The sequence below is a fragment of the Otolemur garnettii genome, unplaced genomic scaffold, assembly GCF_000181295.1.
Source record: "Otolemur garnettii isolate 467f Iridium unplaced genomic scaffold, OtoGar3 scaffold00065, whole genome shotgun sequence".
NCBI lineage: Eukaryota > Metazoa > Chordata > Mammalia > Primates > Galagidae > Otolemur > Otolemur garnettii.
Window position 1 is genome coordinate 10,658,932 of NW_003852460.1, and position 16,556 is coordinate 10,675,487.

At 42.2% G+C, this 16,556-nt stretch overlaps 1 protein-coding gene and 1 pseudogene across 2 annotated transcripts in view; one reads left to right on the plus strand and one right to left on the minus strand.

Annotated features, from left to right (window-relative positions):
• Positions 1-5,384, plus strand: part of EGFL6 (EGF like domain multiple 6) — a 57,066-nt gene extending 51,682 nt beyond the window's left edge. For both annotated transcript variants that reach the window (XM_012807154.1, XM_003793060.2), the window contains 2 exons: positions 604-869; positions 5,274-5,384. In XM_012807154.1, coding sequence (XP_012662608.1) covers positions 604-869; positions 5,274-5,384 — 377 coding nt within the window. The remainder of the gene's footprint in view (positions 1-603; positions 870-5,273) is intronic.
• A 3,873-nt stretch (positions 5,385-9,257) lies between these two features.
• On the minus strand, positions 9,258-16,169 carry LOC105887302 (annotated as a pseudogene).
• Positions 16,170-16,556: the final 387 nt, after the last annotated feature.

Consider the following 16,556-nt stretch of genomic DNA (forward strand, 5'->3'; position numbering starts at 1 on the left):
AGAGAGAGAGATACTTAGAAGATTCAGAGGAGTGGGAGGAGATGTGTTCCTATCATCCTAAATCAGTGATATAGGATCAGTTATACCCGAGTAATATATTACACATGGTATTTGAGCTCCATGAAACCACTAGTACAAAGGCAGGTTGTTGCGGACTAAACAGCTCCCTGTGGATCCACTAAGGAGCCTGTCCTCATACATATCTTTGACTCCATGGGGAAATGAATCCCAAGGTTCAAACCAAAGTGGAAATGAAGTTCTGGAACAAAAGTTATCCATCAGCTGCAGATTACACGCAGTGCGGAAGGATTATTTAATTTGATTCTTGCCTCATATCTGCTCTTACTCAACTGTGTGAACATGCACAAACTCCTCAGTTAATTAAACTGACTGTCAATTTAATTCTTTATATCACAAAGGATTTCACCTATATGACCCCTAAGATACAGTTAGCATGAAAATTTTGTTTCTCTGTTTGAAATGAAAAAGACGTCAGCTTTCCCCATAGGACTAGTGTTGGCTTTTTATAGCTATTTTATACATCATAGCCCAACCCTTTACAATGGCCTCATTAAATGTGTGACTTTTTTCCTTCCCTTAAAGCTGTTGGCTATTATATGGCAGTTCCAGCCTGGGTAGGCCACAAGAAAGACCTTGGCCGACTGAAACTTCTCCTCCCTGACCTGCAGCCCCAAAGCAACTTCTGTTTGCTCTTTGATTACCGGCTGGCTGGAGACAAAGTAGGGAAACTTCGAGTGTTTCTGAAAAACAGTAACGATGCCCTGGCATGGGAAGAGACAAGAAGTGAGGATGAAAGATGGAAGACAGGGAAAATTCAGTTGTATCAAGGAACTGATATGATCAAAAGTGTAAGTGGGAAAAAAATCATTAATATTTACATTCTTTTTTCAATGACTTAACAAACAAAACAAACACTTACGGAAGGACCTAGGCATCGGAGGATACAAAGATGAATAACACTTTTTCTCTACATTTAAAGAGCCGATGCCCACTCCTATACTGGAGTGAAATAGACCAGGAGATTAAGCAGCACGACTCGCTCACGAGGCTACTTGTCAGGCACATGCGTATCACGTTCTTTGGCAATGACTGGCTTGTGTGTCAGGTTTCTTGCACGAACTTCCTCCCACCAACTTCCTCCCAAGCCAAGTGATACATTCCTTAATATGTAAAAGAATGTTTGCGCATTCATTCTATGCCCAGAATTTAGCACAATGAATGGCAGCTAGAAAGTGATTTTTAGAATGTGTTTTGAACTGCATTGAGTGGCTATTAGATTCCCCGAGACCACCCTCAGGTTCAATATTGCCCTAGAAAGACTTGTAGAACTGAGAAAAGCTGTTATATTTACAATTATGCTGGCAGACTAAGGAGTCCGTCTGGCTATCACCCAAACCAATCAACAGGGAAGTGGATGAAAGACGAACAGTTTCACTTTTATTTACAGAAAAGCCAGCAACTCCGGAAAACAGCCAGGCTATCTCCTCAAAGACCTGCTCTGCCCTCCTCTTTCCCTTGGTTGCTTTTTATTCTCCCAGTGAAACTAAACCTCAGCAATATATTAGTCATCATAGTACAGGTTAAACAGATTCCCCCTCATAGGTTACAAAGTTACACAATATCTTCCTATCTTAAAGAGGTTATATCTTCAAAGCATTTTTATTCTAGACTGAATTTCTTGTTAGTCAACACTTTACTGGGTGCACAGAGTGCCCTGGGTCCTTGGCCGGTACCATGGAATCCTGTTCCCCAACCTATCTATGAAAGTAGACCTTGGAAATGAATAAACGATCCCAAGATGTTGGCATGTAGGCCCTCCCACCTTGATAGGGCCTGACCAACCGCGTCCTGCATGAAATGGCCATTCAGGTTAACAGTGGCTGGTAACAGTGATGGCTTAATGAGATTAAAATCAGCAAAGGGAAGAGGCACGTGGGCCAGACTCCAGCAGAGACCAGACACACACTTGCAGCTTTCCTCTTGCGGAGTCACAGGAACAGCTCTTAATTCTCCTAGCAACCATGTATGACAGTGAAATATCGCCCCCCTGGGGAAGTTCACTCAGGCCTTGGTGTCCAAGGTTTTAGTTGGAGGTTGGCCTACCCACATGACCACTTGTGCACCTAACTGTAGTTATCCAGTCCCCAGCCTCTCCAGAGTCAAGTTGATACCATGTGACCCACACCCTTATCATAAATCACATGATAAGCATAAGATATGTCATGTGGCCCAAGGCCTCAGGTAGACAAAAGCACTCATAATCAGGTAGGATATTCCAAGGGCTTAGAGCTGATCGCCTATGAATTAGCAAGAATCAAACCTTTCTTTGGAATATGTAGGGCAGGCGTCCTCTAACTACGGCCCACGGGCCACATGCAGCCCACTTAGGACATTTATCCGGCCACCGGGTGTTTTTGCCGCCACTGTCTGTCCTGCTTAGCAGCTGACTCGTCCCGGGGCCTGCAGTCTGGCCAACGGACTGAGGGACAGTGAACTGGCCCCCTGTTTAAAAAGTTTGAGGACCCCTGATGTACTGTAGGGTTTGGCCAACTTAGACCTGCTGAGTTAATTCTATTTTTTTTTTTTTTAGAGATAGTCTCACTTTGTTGCCCTCGGTAGAGTGCTGTGGTATCCCAGTTCACAGCAACCTCCAACTCCTGGGCTTAGGCAATTCTTTGCCTCAGCCTCCTGAGTAGCTGGGACTACAGGCACCTGCCTCAACACCCGGCTATTTTTTTGTTGCAGTTTGGCTGGGGCCTGGTTTGAACCCTCCACTCTCCGTATCTGGGGCGGGCGCCCTACCCACTGAGCCAGAGGCGCCACCCTGCTGAGTTAATTCTTCATTACACAGTGGGTTTAACAAAGGCAAAGAAAACAGAGTTTTAAGAGAAAGTTGGCCAATGGGATAAAACAGTAAGAAAAAGCAAATAGGATAAGCATGACAAAGAGACTATTGAGTTTGACCACCAGAAGGTGGCTGGTGATCTTTGCGGGAGTGTTTCTTTGGAGAGAAAGAACCAAAGGTCACACATACTATGGAAAGATAAGGAGGGAAGGGATTAGAACCTGGGGTCAGCCACTGTGGACCCTCGTGAAAAGTTTGGTCAAGGTGGGATGGCGAAAGATAGGGCAAAAGCCAGAAGGATGTACATGAAGAGGTGATAATTAGTAGATCCACAAATTGGAATTCTATTTATACTTCGCTTGTGAAAGATGATGATTGATGGAGGTAAAACCCTATTTCTCGATAATAGGCATCAAACTAGAAAGCTAGTCTCCAGTGTGTCACCCATTAAATTTAACCTCTGTTCGTTTACTTGTCACACTTTAATTAAAGCAGAACATCTTAAGACATGACTATAAATATGATAGAAGTCTATGTGGGGTGATAGTTAATGAATTTCCTGACCCCTCTTCCTCTTGCCATGAAAGCAGCGGTGTTTAAGACTGATACACACATTAATTCAGATTTATTCTCACTGCAGTACATTCAAAATGATAAAATCCAATCCACACCTTTCCCTTGCTGTATCTGTGGCATGGTTTGGGTACTGTGGCACTGAGCCACGCTATATATGGGTGACATCCCCTGTGGGAGAATTGAAATATGCCTCTGCACAGAATTCAGAAATACTTCCATGTTGACTAAATTCACGTGCTAGGAAATATTTTTTCTATGACATGGTAGCTTGTGGAGAGGGTATACCAACCAAAACAGTGATTGATTAAAATGCACCGTTTTTAAAAAAATATGTCCCCCAAAGAGTCTGGCCAGCAATCACACTGTAACCCAACAGTGCTATGTGAAGACAGGTGCTCAGACCCCGGCCCTGAATCCTTCAGTCCTGTGGCAAACAGTGCTAGGGGCATTTTAAAAGTGTCAATTGATATCATTTTGGATTTATTAAAAGTTTAGAGAAACAAAGAGAAATTACTTTATTGAAAATTAGTGAAGAACTGTAATCATACCACAGGAACACAAGGGCCTTCATTTTTTGCATTTTACTTTCCACGTGAATACATATTTTAATCTTTTTATAATCACAGTACACATAGGTTCATGGTGAATTTCATTTTGATACAACAAGTATGCATGTCATTTTAAAGAATAACATATTACAGATTATTCTTTTGTTTCAAAGTACCCTTAAGAGTCTTTGAATGAGAATCATTGTGCTGTCCTCTGAATCTGCTTGTTCCTGGTATTGAGAATTATAGAACCCACTAGGCCTCTTCCCCCCTTTTTGGGAGACATATGGGTGGCATAGGAAAGATATTTCTCCTTACAGTGAATGTTACTGGGTAGATGCTCCATAAATCATAGCTATTATTATTTTCATAGTTGTTGAATTTTTGAAATATTTTGTGTTTTCTCTGATTATAGAATTAACATGTACTGTTTATTTTGTTAAGCATTATAATACTGAAAAAACTCATGCGAATATTTAACAAACATTTAACTTAATCATATTAATTTTAAAATATATTGGGATAAGCGGATGATTATAAAATATATTGGGATAGGCGGATGATTATAAAATAGTCACTGTATATCCTTAATTTTATTAAATGAGTCCCATCATTTTGTGTCCAATTTGAAGATAATTTTTTATTATGCATCCTATGTTCTCTAGACCTTAGAAATTTCTAACATATAAACAAGTTTGTTTCTCTTTTGACTATTAATAAATTTCTTAGATAAAAACGACCTTAGCACATTATGAAACATTTTTCAACACATGAAAACAATGATATTCTAGATGCTCTCCAAATATATAAACTGATATTTAGGAAAAAAAACAGTTATGTTACTACAAACTACCAACATCTAAATATATCAAAGTAATTCCCTTTGGACTACATAGTTTTCTATTGTATGTTCATGGGAAAATTAAATTTCTTCTAAACTGGCTTTTATAAATAAAACCATAGAACATTTTCTGGGTTTTGTTTTTCTTTTTCTTTGAGTGAGAATTCCAAAATTCACTTTTAAACCTGACCCTTATCAGCTTTACGCACATTTTCAGAATTCTTTGCTGTGACCCTGTTTCCTCTGAACATAACTCGCAGCGTGGACACTTGGCATTTGGAAAATGTGTGTTACTAGCATACGGGTGCATTGAATGTCAAAGCTGATTTCTAAGCAGTAGGGACGCATAAACTTAGTACTTGTGAATAGCTATTAAATAGTTTGATTATCTCATTCTTTTGAATACTTTGAAGTAATTTTTTAATTTCTTCTCCATTATTAGATCATTTTTGAAGCTGAACGTGGCAAGGGCCAAACCGGAGAAATTGCAGTGGACGGAGTCTTGCTCGTTTCAGGCTTATGTCCAGATGGCCTTTTATCTGTGGACAATTGAATGTTATTATCTTTACATTTGGCTTTTTATGTCAGCTCCTTGTTTTTTGATATTGCATCATAGGAACCCCCCCTTCCATTTTAGAAATACAAGCTAAAAAGTTGTCCCAGCAGAAATGTTATTGTAAGATGCCTCTCTTTTTATCAGATATGCCAATATTTGCTTTAAATATAGTGCACTGTGTCTTCTCATTCATAGCTAATTTTTCCATGGTATGTTATAAATTGTGGAAATGCCAGTTCATCTTTCCTTCCCAGCGTATCTGATTTGTCTACATGAATTGATGAACTTCTCTATGTAACATTTCTAGAATAACAAAAACAAGCACGGAAGAACATTTAACTGTGTGACGTCTATGGCCGTTCGTGGAAGCTATAACATCAAAGATAGACTTTCACTTAAGTGCCTCAGCCTGATGTGTCGTAGCCGAGCTTGTGTATTTCAATTCTTTGTAACAATGATATCCAAATAATTGGCTAATTGCTTTTGTTCTGGTTTAATTCCTATTTAAGAAAATATGTTTACATCTGTGTGTGATTCTATGTTTACTTCTGTGTAGGATTATTTCTTTTTCTGAAAAATGTAGTTTATATCCTTTTCTCCATGAAAGTACTTCACATTCTTAAAAATTTTTTAAAGTACTTTCTCTGATGGGGCCTCATGACTGGAACCCAGATGAGCATATTGTTAAATTCAAGGCCTCAAAGAACTACCTAAAACCAAATTTCCAGGAGGAAGGACTCAGAGAAAGACTGATGCCTTATATTCTATTTCTCCTTTTTTCCAAATTCAAAAAGACCTTTGTGTGGGAATCCTGAGTGTATTCCTCAGGATCAAATTATAGTCTGCTTAAGATTCTGCATCAGAAACAGGTCCAAGACGACTCCTAAACAGAAGGTCCCCCAGATATTTGCTCCTCAAAGTAATCAGGTATTGAGCTATGGGAGGATGGAAAGAGAGAAGGTGGTCTTCTTACTAACATTTAAAATTTATAGCTTCACTCTTAAGGGGATGTTTTTAAATGCCAAAACCCTTATAATTCTTCTTCGACAAGGTTCTCTTTATTTTTATTTATTTATTTATTTTTTTGAGACAGAGCCTCAAGCTGTCACCCTGGGTAGAGTGCTGTGGCATCACAGCTCACAGCAACCTCCAACTCCTGGGCTCAGGTGATTCTCCTGCTTCTGCCTCCCAAGTAGCTGGGACCACAGGTGCCCGCCACAATGCCCAGCTGTTTTTTGGTTGCAGTCGTCATTGTTGTTTGGTGGGCCCAGGCTGGATTCGAACCCGCCAGCTCAGGTGTACATGGCTGGCGCCTTAGCTGCTTGAGCCACAGGCACCAAGCCAACAATGTTCTCTTTAATAAAACTAGTATCCACAATATTTTAAGATGGGGGACCACATTGTTTTCGTCTAGTGTGAGAGAATTTTGGCATACACAGTCTATACAGGACTCTAAATGTGTCTGTTTGCAAAACTGCTAGTTATAGAAATCCCCCAATAGTGTTCTTGCTGAGACCAAGTGAAAACTGCCCAGCAAAGGCACATAAGCCCACAGTTTCATAAGAGATAATAAAATGGTTGTTTTAAGCCACTAAATTCTGGGGTGGTTTGTTACACAGCAAAAGCTGACTGATACAAGTGATTTCTCCTACTGTGGTAGAACTTAAAGAAGACCCCCTCTCTCTTTGTGACTAAGGACATTTGAGAGCATAGTTGTGGCTTAGAATAAAGGAAGCTGGAAGGGAGAATTTACAGGGAAAGACAGTAAGCCAGGTTAAAGGAAGAAATGTTGAACCAGAAATGAAATGAGGAGGCCTAAGAATCATGCTGCATGTAGACAGAATCATGGTGCATATAGACAGAAAATCAGCGCACAAAGCTCAGCTGAATAATAAACAACATTTCATATTTCTGTAATATCTGTAGCAGAAGTTGCTAGTTGCCTGCCCAACATCCCTTCTCACCTTTTCCTTCCTAGTTTAACCACATGTAACCTATTGTTTAGGGGGTAGACAACGTGCTCAACTACAACACTACATTCCCCAGACTCTTCCAGATGGGGAGGCCCCTGAGATGTAAGCTGAAGTCATTGGTGGGATTTCCAGAAAGGATCCTTAAAGGGAGCTCACAGCTGGCAGTCCCCTTTTGCCATTCCTTTTCCTCTTTCTTCCTGCTTGCAATGTGTTGAAAGGCAGGAGCTCTGGGAGCCACCTTGTGATCAGGAGGACAATACCCATGCTCTATGGGGAAGAAGACAACAGGAGGAACCCTGGGCCCCTAGTGATGTTGTGGAGTCTCCACCCTGTCCCAGACTGGTCACTGCTGGGCATTTTACTAAGGAAGAGAAAAATAAGCCCTATCTCGGCCTATCTAGGATTTCAAACAGAGCACAGTGCAGACCCAAGTGATCACCCACCTTGACCCCTGGGAGCTGCCTCTTCCATTTCTACCACAAGACCATAGTCTTGGAGACTAACTTCTTGGATCCTTAAAATAGCAACATATTGCTGCGAATTCCAGTCAACAGCCTATAATATCATGGGGCTCTAGCCCGCACCAGGGCTGAATCATACTTGGATTCCTTTGCAAAACCTAAGGGCAGCTAAGGAAATTCAGGCATAACTTCCATATCTGTTGTCCCAGCCCCTAGTCAACCTACAAACCCCTCTTGTTAGCCCCCTATTTCTCCCCCTTATCCCCACACGGTTCAGGATCCCTCCTCTTGATGCCAACCCCCACTGTTTCAACCCCCCCCATCATACATGCTCCATTGTCTGGTACACAACCCCTTCCATCATCATTCAAGCCAAAGGTTTCTTCCTCCATCTCTCAAGCTTAGCTGAAACTGGACTCTCTCCCAGGGACACCTGTCTCCCTGCAGCCTTAGCCAATGGCAGCTGCTCTTTTCCCCACACTGTACATATGGCAGGATCTGGAGTTGAGGCATTCCCTTCCCTCCACTCTTATTCACAGTCTGGTTTCTCTACTTCAATGTCAAAGCCACTGTTCTGTAGAGATGTGGTTAAATATTCTACAGCCCTGTGTCTTTCCAAGCCATTGTCATCAACCACAGTGGTGATATCTGTGCAAATACCCACCCAAGATTCTAGCCTCACAGTTCTTAACCTCCTCTACCCCGTCACTGTCACCTCCTCCTCAGTCACCACACAGTAGCCACCCTGGATTTGACCATTGCTGCTGAACTTTTTTTTTTTAAACTTAGTAATCAGTATATAATTATATATTTACATTTTACTTTATATAATATCATAGCCAAGGAGACTGACCACAATTTCCAATTTTATCCGCAGCTACTTTTGCTATTTATCAAATATGAAGCTCTTCACTCTTACCATTTTATTGCAGTGACTTCTAAAATTTGTTTAGACAGTAATAATTAAGTGCCTTTTATCTTTGTCAGAATAAATTAAAAAATTCAATAGCATATTGAAGATACTACTAAAGATACTTCACTTTTCAAGTTTGTTTTTTTTTTTTTGGCTTGGGGGGCCGCCGACCCCGCTGCACCGTGCATGCCCACATAATGCTACCACAGCACCCTGCAGCCATTCACTTTTCCATTATGTCCTCTGCACTGAAGACCTGTAAGAATTTTTCTAAATAATTTTAAAGTCTTCCCACAACTTCTTTGTTCAAAGAAATATCATCTTCAAAATAATCTGTGTGACTACCTTACAAATCAAAACTGATGCACGAGGACTTATCACCACAGTTACTGATTTTAACAAGTCTCTTAACTATGTTCTGCATCAGTTTGATAGCATCAATAATTTAGACACATTTTTAACATAATAGAAATGCTAAACTACATCAATTTCCCATCAACCCACTAAAGTCATTTAATGATGATTATACTGGCCATTTCCACTGACGGGCAGGAGGCTCTTCTAGTAATGGCTCCCGTGGTTACCATTACATCATTTTTCTTGCCAGATTTAGTTCATTTGGAGCCTGAAGAATCACCTCTTCTATTTGGCCATTCTGAAGTTGGTCTTCTAATTTTTTAACATCTGGTTCTGCTTTAACCATCGTCAGCTTCTCATTTGTAATCTGTTCTGTATAATTTCTATACACTGCATTTTTAGGCATTTGCTCAAGAACATTAAGAATCTTTGTATATAATATTCTTAGCCTCCCAGTAATCTTCTTCAGTATACCTGCCTGTCACCTGCAGTGACAACTGCCTGTGAGCTCTTGTACTCCAACATCCCACTGGGCTTCCTGGTCTCTCCTCTTCTTACTCCCTCTGCGCTTACTCTTTGGCCCTATTCCCTTGACATCTCAATTTATCCCCATCTCTTGGCTTCTTCCTGGCTTGACTTTCTTCTCTAACAAAATATAACCAGAACCCATCCTCTCTTTAACGACATTCTTGTCGATGCCCCTCAAGGCCCAGGCTGTTATGTCCTTCCATCACCACCAGGCAGAGCCTCCCACTGCCCAACTTCCTTCTTTGCTCTGTTGTGTTTCCAGATTGCTAAGCATAGAGAAAATTACACAGCTGTGCAGACTAGGCCTTCAAGTAAACCCTGATCTTCAACTTTCCATTAACCTTCGTGCTGCCCAAGTTACCACTGAGTAGCATTTGCCTGTTTCCTTCAGTACACTAGATGACATTCACTAGATGTCCCCACATCCTCCAGCCTGATGGGTTAATATCCACATATTGAAATAATCATGGCCTAAGCCCCCAGTTTTGCCTCCTGTCTAAGGCTATATGTCAAAGACTAGCTAAAGCCCTGCGTTGAAGATTTTGAGACTGCATCAGCAAGGAAGGGTACTGAATGATGTTGTTAGGAGTTTTCAAAGGCAAGGAAGTAGGCACCTGTCAGCATATGTGACCCAGGTGGCATGACCCTCTCCCTTCCTGTTCCACAGGCAGTATTGGTCAGGAACTCTGTGGAAGTGAAGAAATTAACCAGGAGAACAGCCCTCACTCTTTCAGGCTATGTGGTCCTTGGCCTGCAAGGATCCTCTTCCAGTAATTCACAAGGGGGTGGTTGTGTCCAGCTACATGGCCAAGGAGGAGGGATGCTACTCCTTCCTCACAGCACCACTTCTCCTGTCTTCCTGACCAAAGGCCAAGGAAGTGGCCAATGAAGTGATCCAAAACTATCTAGAGTGGGGGACCCTGGGAAGCTTGTGCCTTTAATTATATAGCTCACTCCTGGAACAAAGAACTCTGCGTCATGTTGCAGTAACCTTAAGACTAGTCTCAGAATTGTCTTACATCTTTAAAAAACCTTGAATGTCCCTCCTTTATCTCTGAAGAGCAACATGAGAAGGTGACACTTGAGCACTGGCCCCATCTAGAGTCTTGAGTATTTACTGTTTAAGAAAACAAGGCGACAATTAGAAATTTGAGCACTTGTAATTTGACAATAGTAAGCAATATTTTTAGGGGTGATAATGATAGTGGGGTTATGCTTTCCTGAAAGAAAGAATTTTTCCCTTTAGAGATTTACGCTGAAATACAGACTTACAGATGAAATGACATGATGTCTGGGATTTGTTTCAAAATAACATGGGGGAGAGGGGTGTCTAGAACAGGAAATGATAAGCTTTTTCTGGAATGAGCTGTATAGTAAATATTTGGGGCTTTATTGGCTAGACATCTCTGTCACCACAACTCAACTCTGCCATTGTAGCCCAAAAGCAAATATAGACAATCTTCAGATGAACGAAGGCGGCTGCATTCTAATAAGATTTTATTTTAATACCCAGGGTGACAGCTTGAGACTCTGTGTCAAAAAAAGAAAGAAAGACTTTATTTTAAAGCACGCAGCTGGCCAGATTTGGTCTATAAGTTGTAGTTTGTCAACTTCTGATCTAGAGGAAACAAGATGCGCCGTCAGTTGATAGCTGCTAAAACTGGGTGATGAGTACATGGGATTCCGTAGTACTAACTGGGCTGTTTTTTCAGATGATTGAAATTCTCCACAATACAATGTTAACAAAATAATAAGAAAATGGACCATACATTTTTTAAAAAGATTATCATCACAAATGTTTAAAATACAACCATTCGGAGCTTGATGCATTAAACTTTCGGAAGTATATAAAATGTCCTCCTAGTAGTCCTGTAGCGATTCAATCTGTATACCATCGAACTGCTCTTGGACTTCAAAACCAAGATGGGGCCAGAAGCAGTGGGTTCCAGAGTGGCATTGCTACTACAGCTGCACAGTTTGGGGCAGGCTCAGGGACTCCGCTCACTACGCGTCAGAGGCATCCGTCTGTGGGAGGATTATGTTTTGCCTCCGACAAGAGTGTGGCCTCCTCCCACTCCCTCCCAGATGGCAGAGCAGGTTCAGAAAGCCTGGTGACATCACCTCCCCTCTGCCTGCCTCAGATTTCCCAGAATGAGGATAGCAACACAGCAGCCTACCTCACACCATGTAAAAACACCCCGCAGCAGCTAACACCACGTGGCCGGGGCATGCCAGCTCTTGCCCTGGAGATGTCATCTCATGTGCTTTTCTTTCTCCTCCATCCATTTTCAAGAGGAAAACACGTGCCTTCCGAGGTTGTGGGCTGCACCCTTGCCTGAAATTTGCCCCATAGGGAAATGCATATATTTTTTCATTGTAATAGATAACTGCCAGCTCCCCTCCTAAGTGGCCGTACCATTCACAGGCCCACTAACAGGGGAATGACAGCGCATATTTCCTCACCTTCTGGCAACATGTCACATTAGCAAACCAATGCAGACAATCTAATGGGGGGGGGCAATGCTGGCTCCTTGCTGTTTCCCCGTATGCCCCTCTGATTTCCTGTGACATCAGGCACCTTGCCAGGTCCTACTGGCTGTTTGTGCTTGCACTTTTGTGACTCATGTCTTTTATCCTCGTGTCACTACCAGTCTTCTGAAGCCCGGGCCTGGGTCCTCCTCATGGCCTCTGTTCTCCTGACCCAGCCTGTCGGGCCTCTGCCCAGCATGTGGGTCCTATCAGATATCCACTATGGCTCTGGGGTCTGAAAAAAGACTTCTTGTGGCCAGAAAGGTCCCCCTTGTCCCTCCATTACAGACCTCAGGAGACTTCAGACCCTGGGTGGAGAGCTACCTCTTCTGTACGATGACAGAAGGGTCTTGAGCGATCCCTCTCATTCTCTTCTCTGGTACTTGATGCCTCCCCAAGACTGTACCGACCTCGGAGCTGGCCCAAGGGAGCCTCTTTTTCTTGAAGGCTCGGAATATCTATGGGATGAATATGGAATATTTTTACCTGCAGATGTTTCAGATGTTGAGAACGTGAATGGTCTGACATGTCCCTGAACTACAAGCACACAAGTTGGCCTGTTATGGTTTCATAGCTATTGGTAGAAACCACAAGGCCCGTGAGATGAAGGCCTTCAGCATGCACAGCACAGCAGGCAGTGCCAGCTTCCTGCTCAGGCCCCTTCCCCTCAGCCCACCCCGAGTCTCACAGGGAGCGGGCCAGGCAGAGCTGTGTCCTGGATGCAAGGTACACAGTGGGCTTGTGCCAAAGCCAAGGAACCCTAAGTTTGGGAAAGTCTAAATCTTATGACAGGCCTGAGAGCAACCTTTCCAAACTTTGTCCTGGAAAGAGACAATATCTTCATCATCTTGGTCAGGAAACAAATCTGCCCTCTGCAAGAAAACACTAACTCTGCTTTCCCGGGCCGTTCATGATACAAACATCATTGAGAAGATAAGTACTTAAAGTTATCATTAAACTACCTTAAAACATAAAAAAAAAAAATAGTACAGAACAAAAGTTGCTTATGCCTTTGTGCAGAAGAGGGGCAGAAAGACAAGAGGCCCATGAGAAATCACTCCCCAACATCAGACTCAGCTTTCTAGAACCCGTTAGATGAGGACGTGACAATCAGCAAGATAGACTAGAGGGGTGGCCCCTTACAAGTCTGTGACATTGTGAATATCATTGCCATCCTCAATACAGGTCCGGTTCACCTTCTCTGAGTGAAGAGGACTACTGCTTTCTGAAACTTACTTTTCCAGGACTGCTGTTTAAATCCTGTTCCCAACAGACCATAAGATATTAGTTAGGTAATCCAATTTCTGCAAAATAAACAAACATAGACTGAAATTCTTGCATGTTTTGAAGAAGTTTGGGGACACGTTAAATTTGATACTCTCCTCCAAAAGTGGTTATTTGTTTATGAGTCCAATAGCCTTGCCTTTGAGAATATTTAAGTGTTTTGGAAGCTTAACAGGGTGAATTGGATAATGACTATCTAGTATCATTTCGAGTAAATGCAGTTCTTGTGGAAAGTGGAAACTATCAGACCAATGGTCCAAAGCACTGTTAGTTTCTCCCCAAGAAGGAACAGTGCAGGAATCATGGTCAGACACATGTTTCTGTTTTAAAAACTGGCCCTTATTGAATGTTGGAGAATTTATCCCACTGTCATGATTTTAAGTGAGATTTCTTTTTACTCCTTTGACAAGTCTGAGGCCCTCCAAAAATATCAAGAAGGCTCAGACTGGGTAAATGTCTCAGAAGCCAACATAAATGAGTTGGACCTTTTTTGTCTTTAATTCAGTCAGACCATGACCGTAAATGCTAATAGCTGTCTTCTGTCTCCATTCAAAGTGTTGTGCAGATGGTATGTGGATGCTTCTGTCTGGTCAGGGAATGGTAAGGTATCGTGGAGTTTAGGATTTTTGTATATGTTTACAAATAAGGGTTCTTTTTTCATACAGAAAACAGGGTTGCAGATTGGAGTAGTAATTTATGGAATAATGTTTTGGAATTCTTACATTTTTCAACATCATATCTGTGCCTCATAAAAATTCTGTTGTTAAAGGTGGAGTGCAGTGGCTCATGCCTGTAATCCTGGCACTCTGGGAGTCCGAGGAGGGTAGACTGCTTGATTGAGCTCAGGAGTTCAAGACCAGCCTGAGCAAGAGCAAGACCCTGTCTCTCCTAAAAATAGAAAAATAAGCTGGGTGTTATGGTGGGCACCTATAGTCCCAGCTCCTCGGGAGGCTGAGGCAAGAGGATCACTTGAGCCTAGGAGTTTGAGGTTGTTGTGAGCTGTGATGCCACAGCACTTTAGCCAGGGTGACAGAGTGAGACTATGTCTCAAAAAAAAATCATGTCATTAACATACACATGAAAAATTACATAAGATGATTTCTAAATAGTCTCATGCCTTGGGGGACAGTATTACAGTACAGTGGTAAGAGTCTGGCCTGGGGCCACAAAGAGCTGCCCCTAACTGGCTTAGGATAGAAAAGTTACATATGCATGTTTTTTGACCCAAACATTTATCCTGTGTATATCTTTAATCAATTTGGAAATGTCATATAAATTGTTTTCCATTTCTAAGTTGTAGTTTTGTTCATTCATTTGGTGGTTTGATTTGGTCTCCCCTACTCTAGTATCAAAGTGCTACATTAAATGCAATTAGGCAAGAACTCATTACACTTTCCTTTTCAGTAATTTCTTCAAGAAGCCTATATATTTATTTTACTAACACTGTTGCTCAAAACACATTTGGAATTGCCTTTTTCAGGTACAAAAAAGTCATGTAAGAATCTTGATATAGTCAATTTATGGTTATGCCTCATTTATGACCAAAAACAGTATTACCAACCCAGAAGTCTTCTGCTAGGTATATACCCAACAGAAATGCACAGTACCACTATTTGTAATCATCCCAGTGGAATAACCTGACTATCCATAATATATATCTGTTGTGAGTAGAATATATATATATATACATATGTATGTTTTTTTTTTTTTTTTTGAGAGACAGAGCCTCAAGCTGTTGCCCCGGGTAGAGTGCCGTGCATCACAGCTCACAGCAACCTCCAACTCCGGGGCTCAAGTGGTGGTATACTCATTCAATGAAATACTATCAGGAAATGAGAATGACAACCTAATGCTTCCCACAGCAGCACACCTGAATTTCAGAAATATGTCATTGATCAAAAGAAGCCAGAAAGCTCATATCGTATGCTCTCATTTATATGAAGTTCCAAAACCAGGTAAAGTTAATCCATGGTGGAGAAGCTGGGATTGCATCCACGCTTATGTGTGTATAGGGGCTGTCGCCGGAAGGGAACGTGACTAGGGGAACGTCTGGGCGCTGGTAGTTTTGTTTCTCCACGCTTTTGGAAGGAGCATTTTCACTGCGAACAGTGCGGAGCAGTACGCTTATGATTTCTGCACTGAGTTTTCTACATATGTGTTACATTTCAATAAGAATTTATTTCAAAGAGTATACTCGGTCTTTATGATGACTCTCATCTATCTGACATTGTGCCTAATGATTTGCGACACTTAGAGTGAATTCACCTCTCAGTGTCAGGCAGGTTGGAACTGAAGTTACACAGACTCCCTGGCCTGCCATCCAGGCTACCAATGGACCCCGGACGGACGTCAGCAGGCTGCCAGAGGTGAAGGGCATCGGAATCTGGGAGATGGTCCAACAGGCCCTGGGGCTGCAGCCTGAGGGAAGAGTCCTGCTGCTCGGGAGCCCGGAACCCTCACCTGCCCCACATCTATTGCTCTTTCCGGACAGTAGTAGAAATTTCTACATCCTCCTTCCTTTCTATCTCCGTTACGCCTTTAAAAGTCTTTTCCTCCTAAGATGAATCCAAGCTCCAGTCACACAGCTCTCCTGAACGGGAGACCCTTGACACTTGCATCACTCTCTTTAAATCCTCTCTCGGAGTTCCAGCAACGCCCCCTTGTGGCTGTCTGCGCGTACGTGTATGGCTGCCACCGGGTAACAGCACAGAGCTGTCTTCAGCATCTCCTGGTCCATTTTGCTCCATTTTCTTCCCCTCCCTGGCGTCTTGGGAACTCATGCTTCTCTCTGAGCACCCAGAGCCTTCAGATTCGCTCACCCTTGAAATCTTGAAGAATCCAGTCTCACAGACCTTTCATTCCCTCCCAATCCACCCTGATGCCCTTTACTCATCTTATGTCCCATTCTGCCCGTCTCTCTGACATGTGAAGGGAGATTACCCTTGCAAGATGATTACCCTTCCAGGCACAGGAAATAAAGAGTTTCACTTGTAACCTTGCCTAAATAATATTTGCTCTTTTATAATAGCAGCTTCCGATGTGTTAATCCAAAGGAAATTCCAGTACCATGGTAAGATCAGGGATTCTCTTCTGATGTCCCTCAAATCACACAGCTACATTGAGA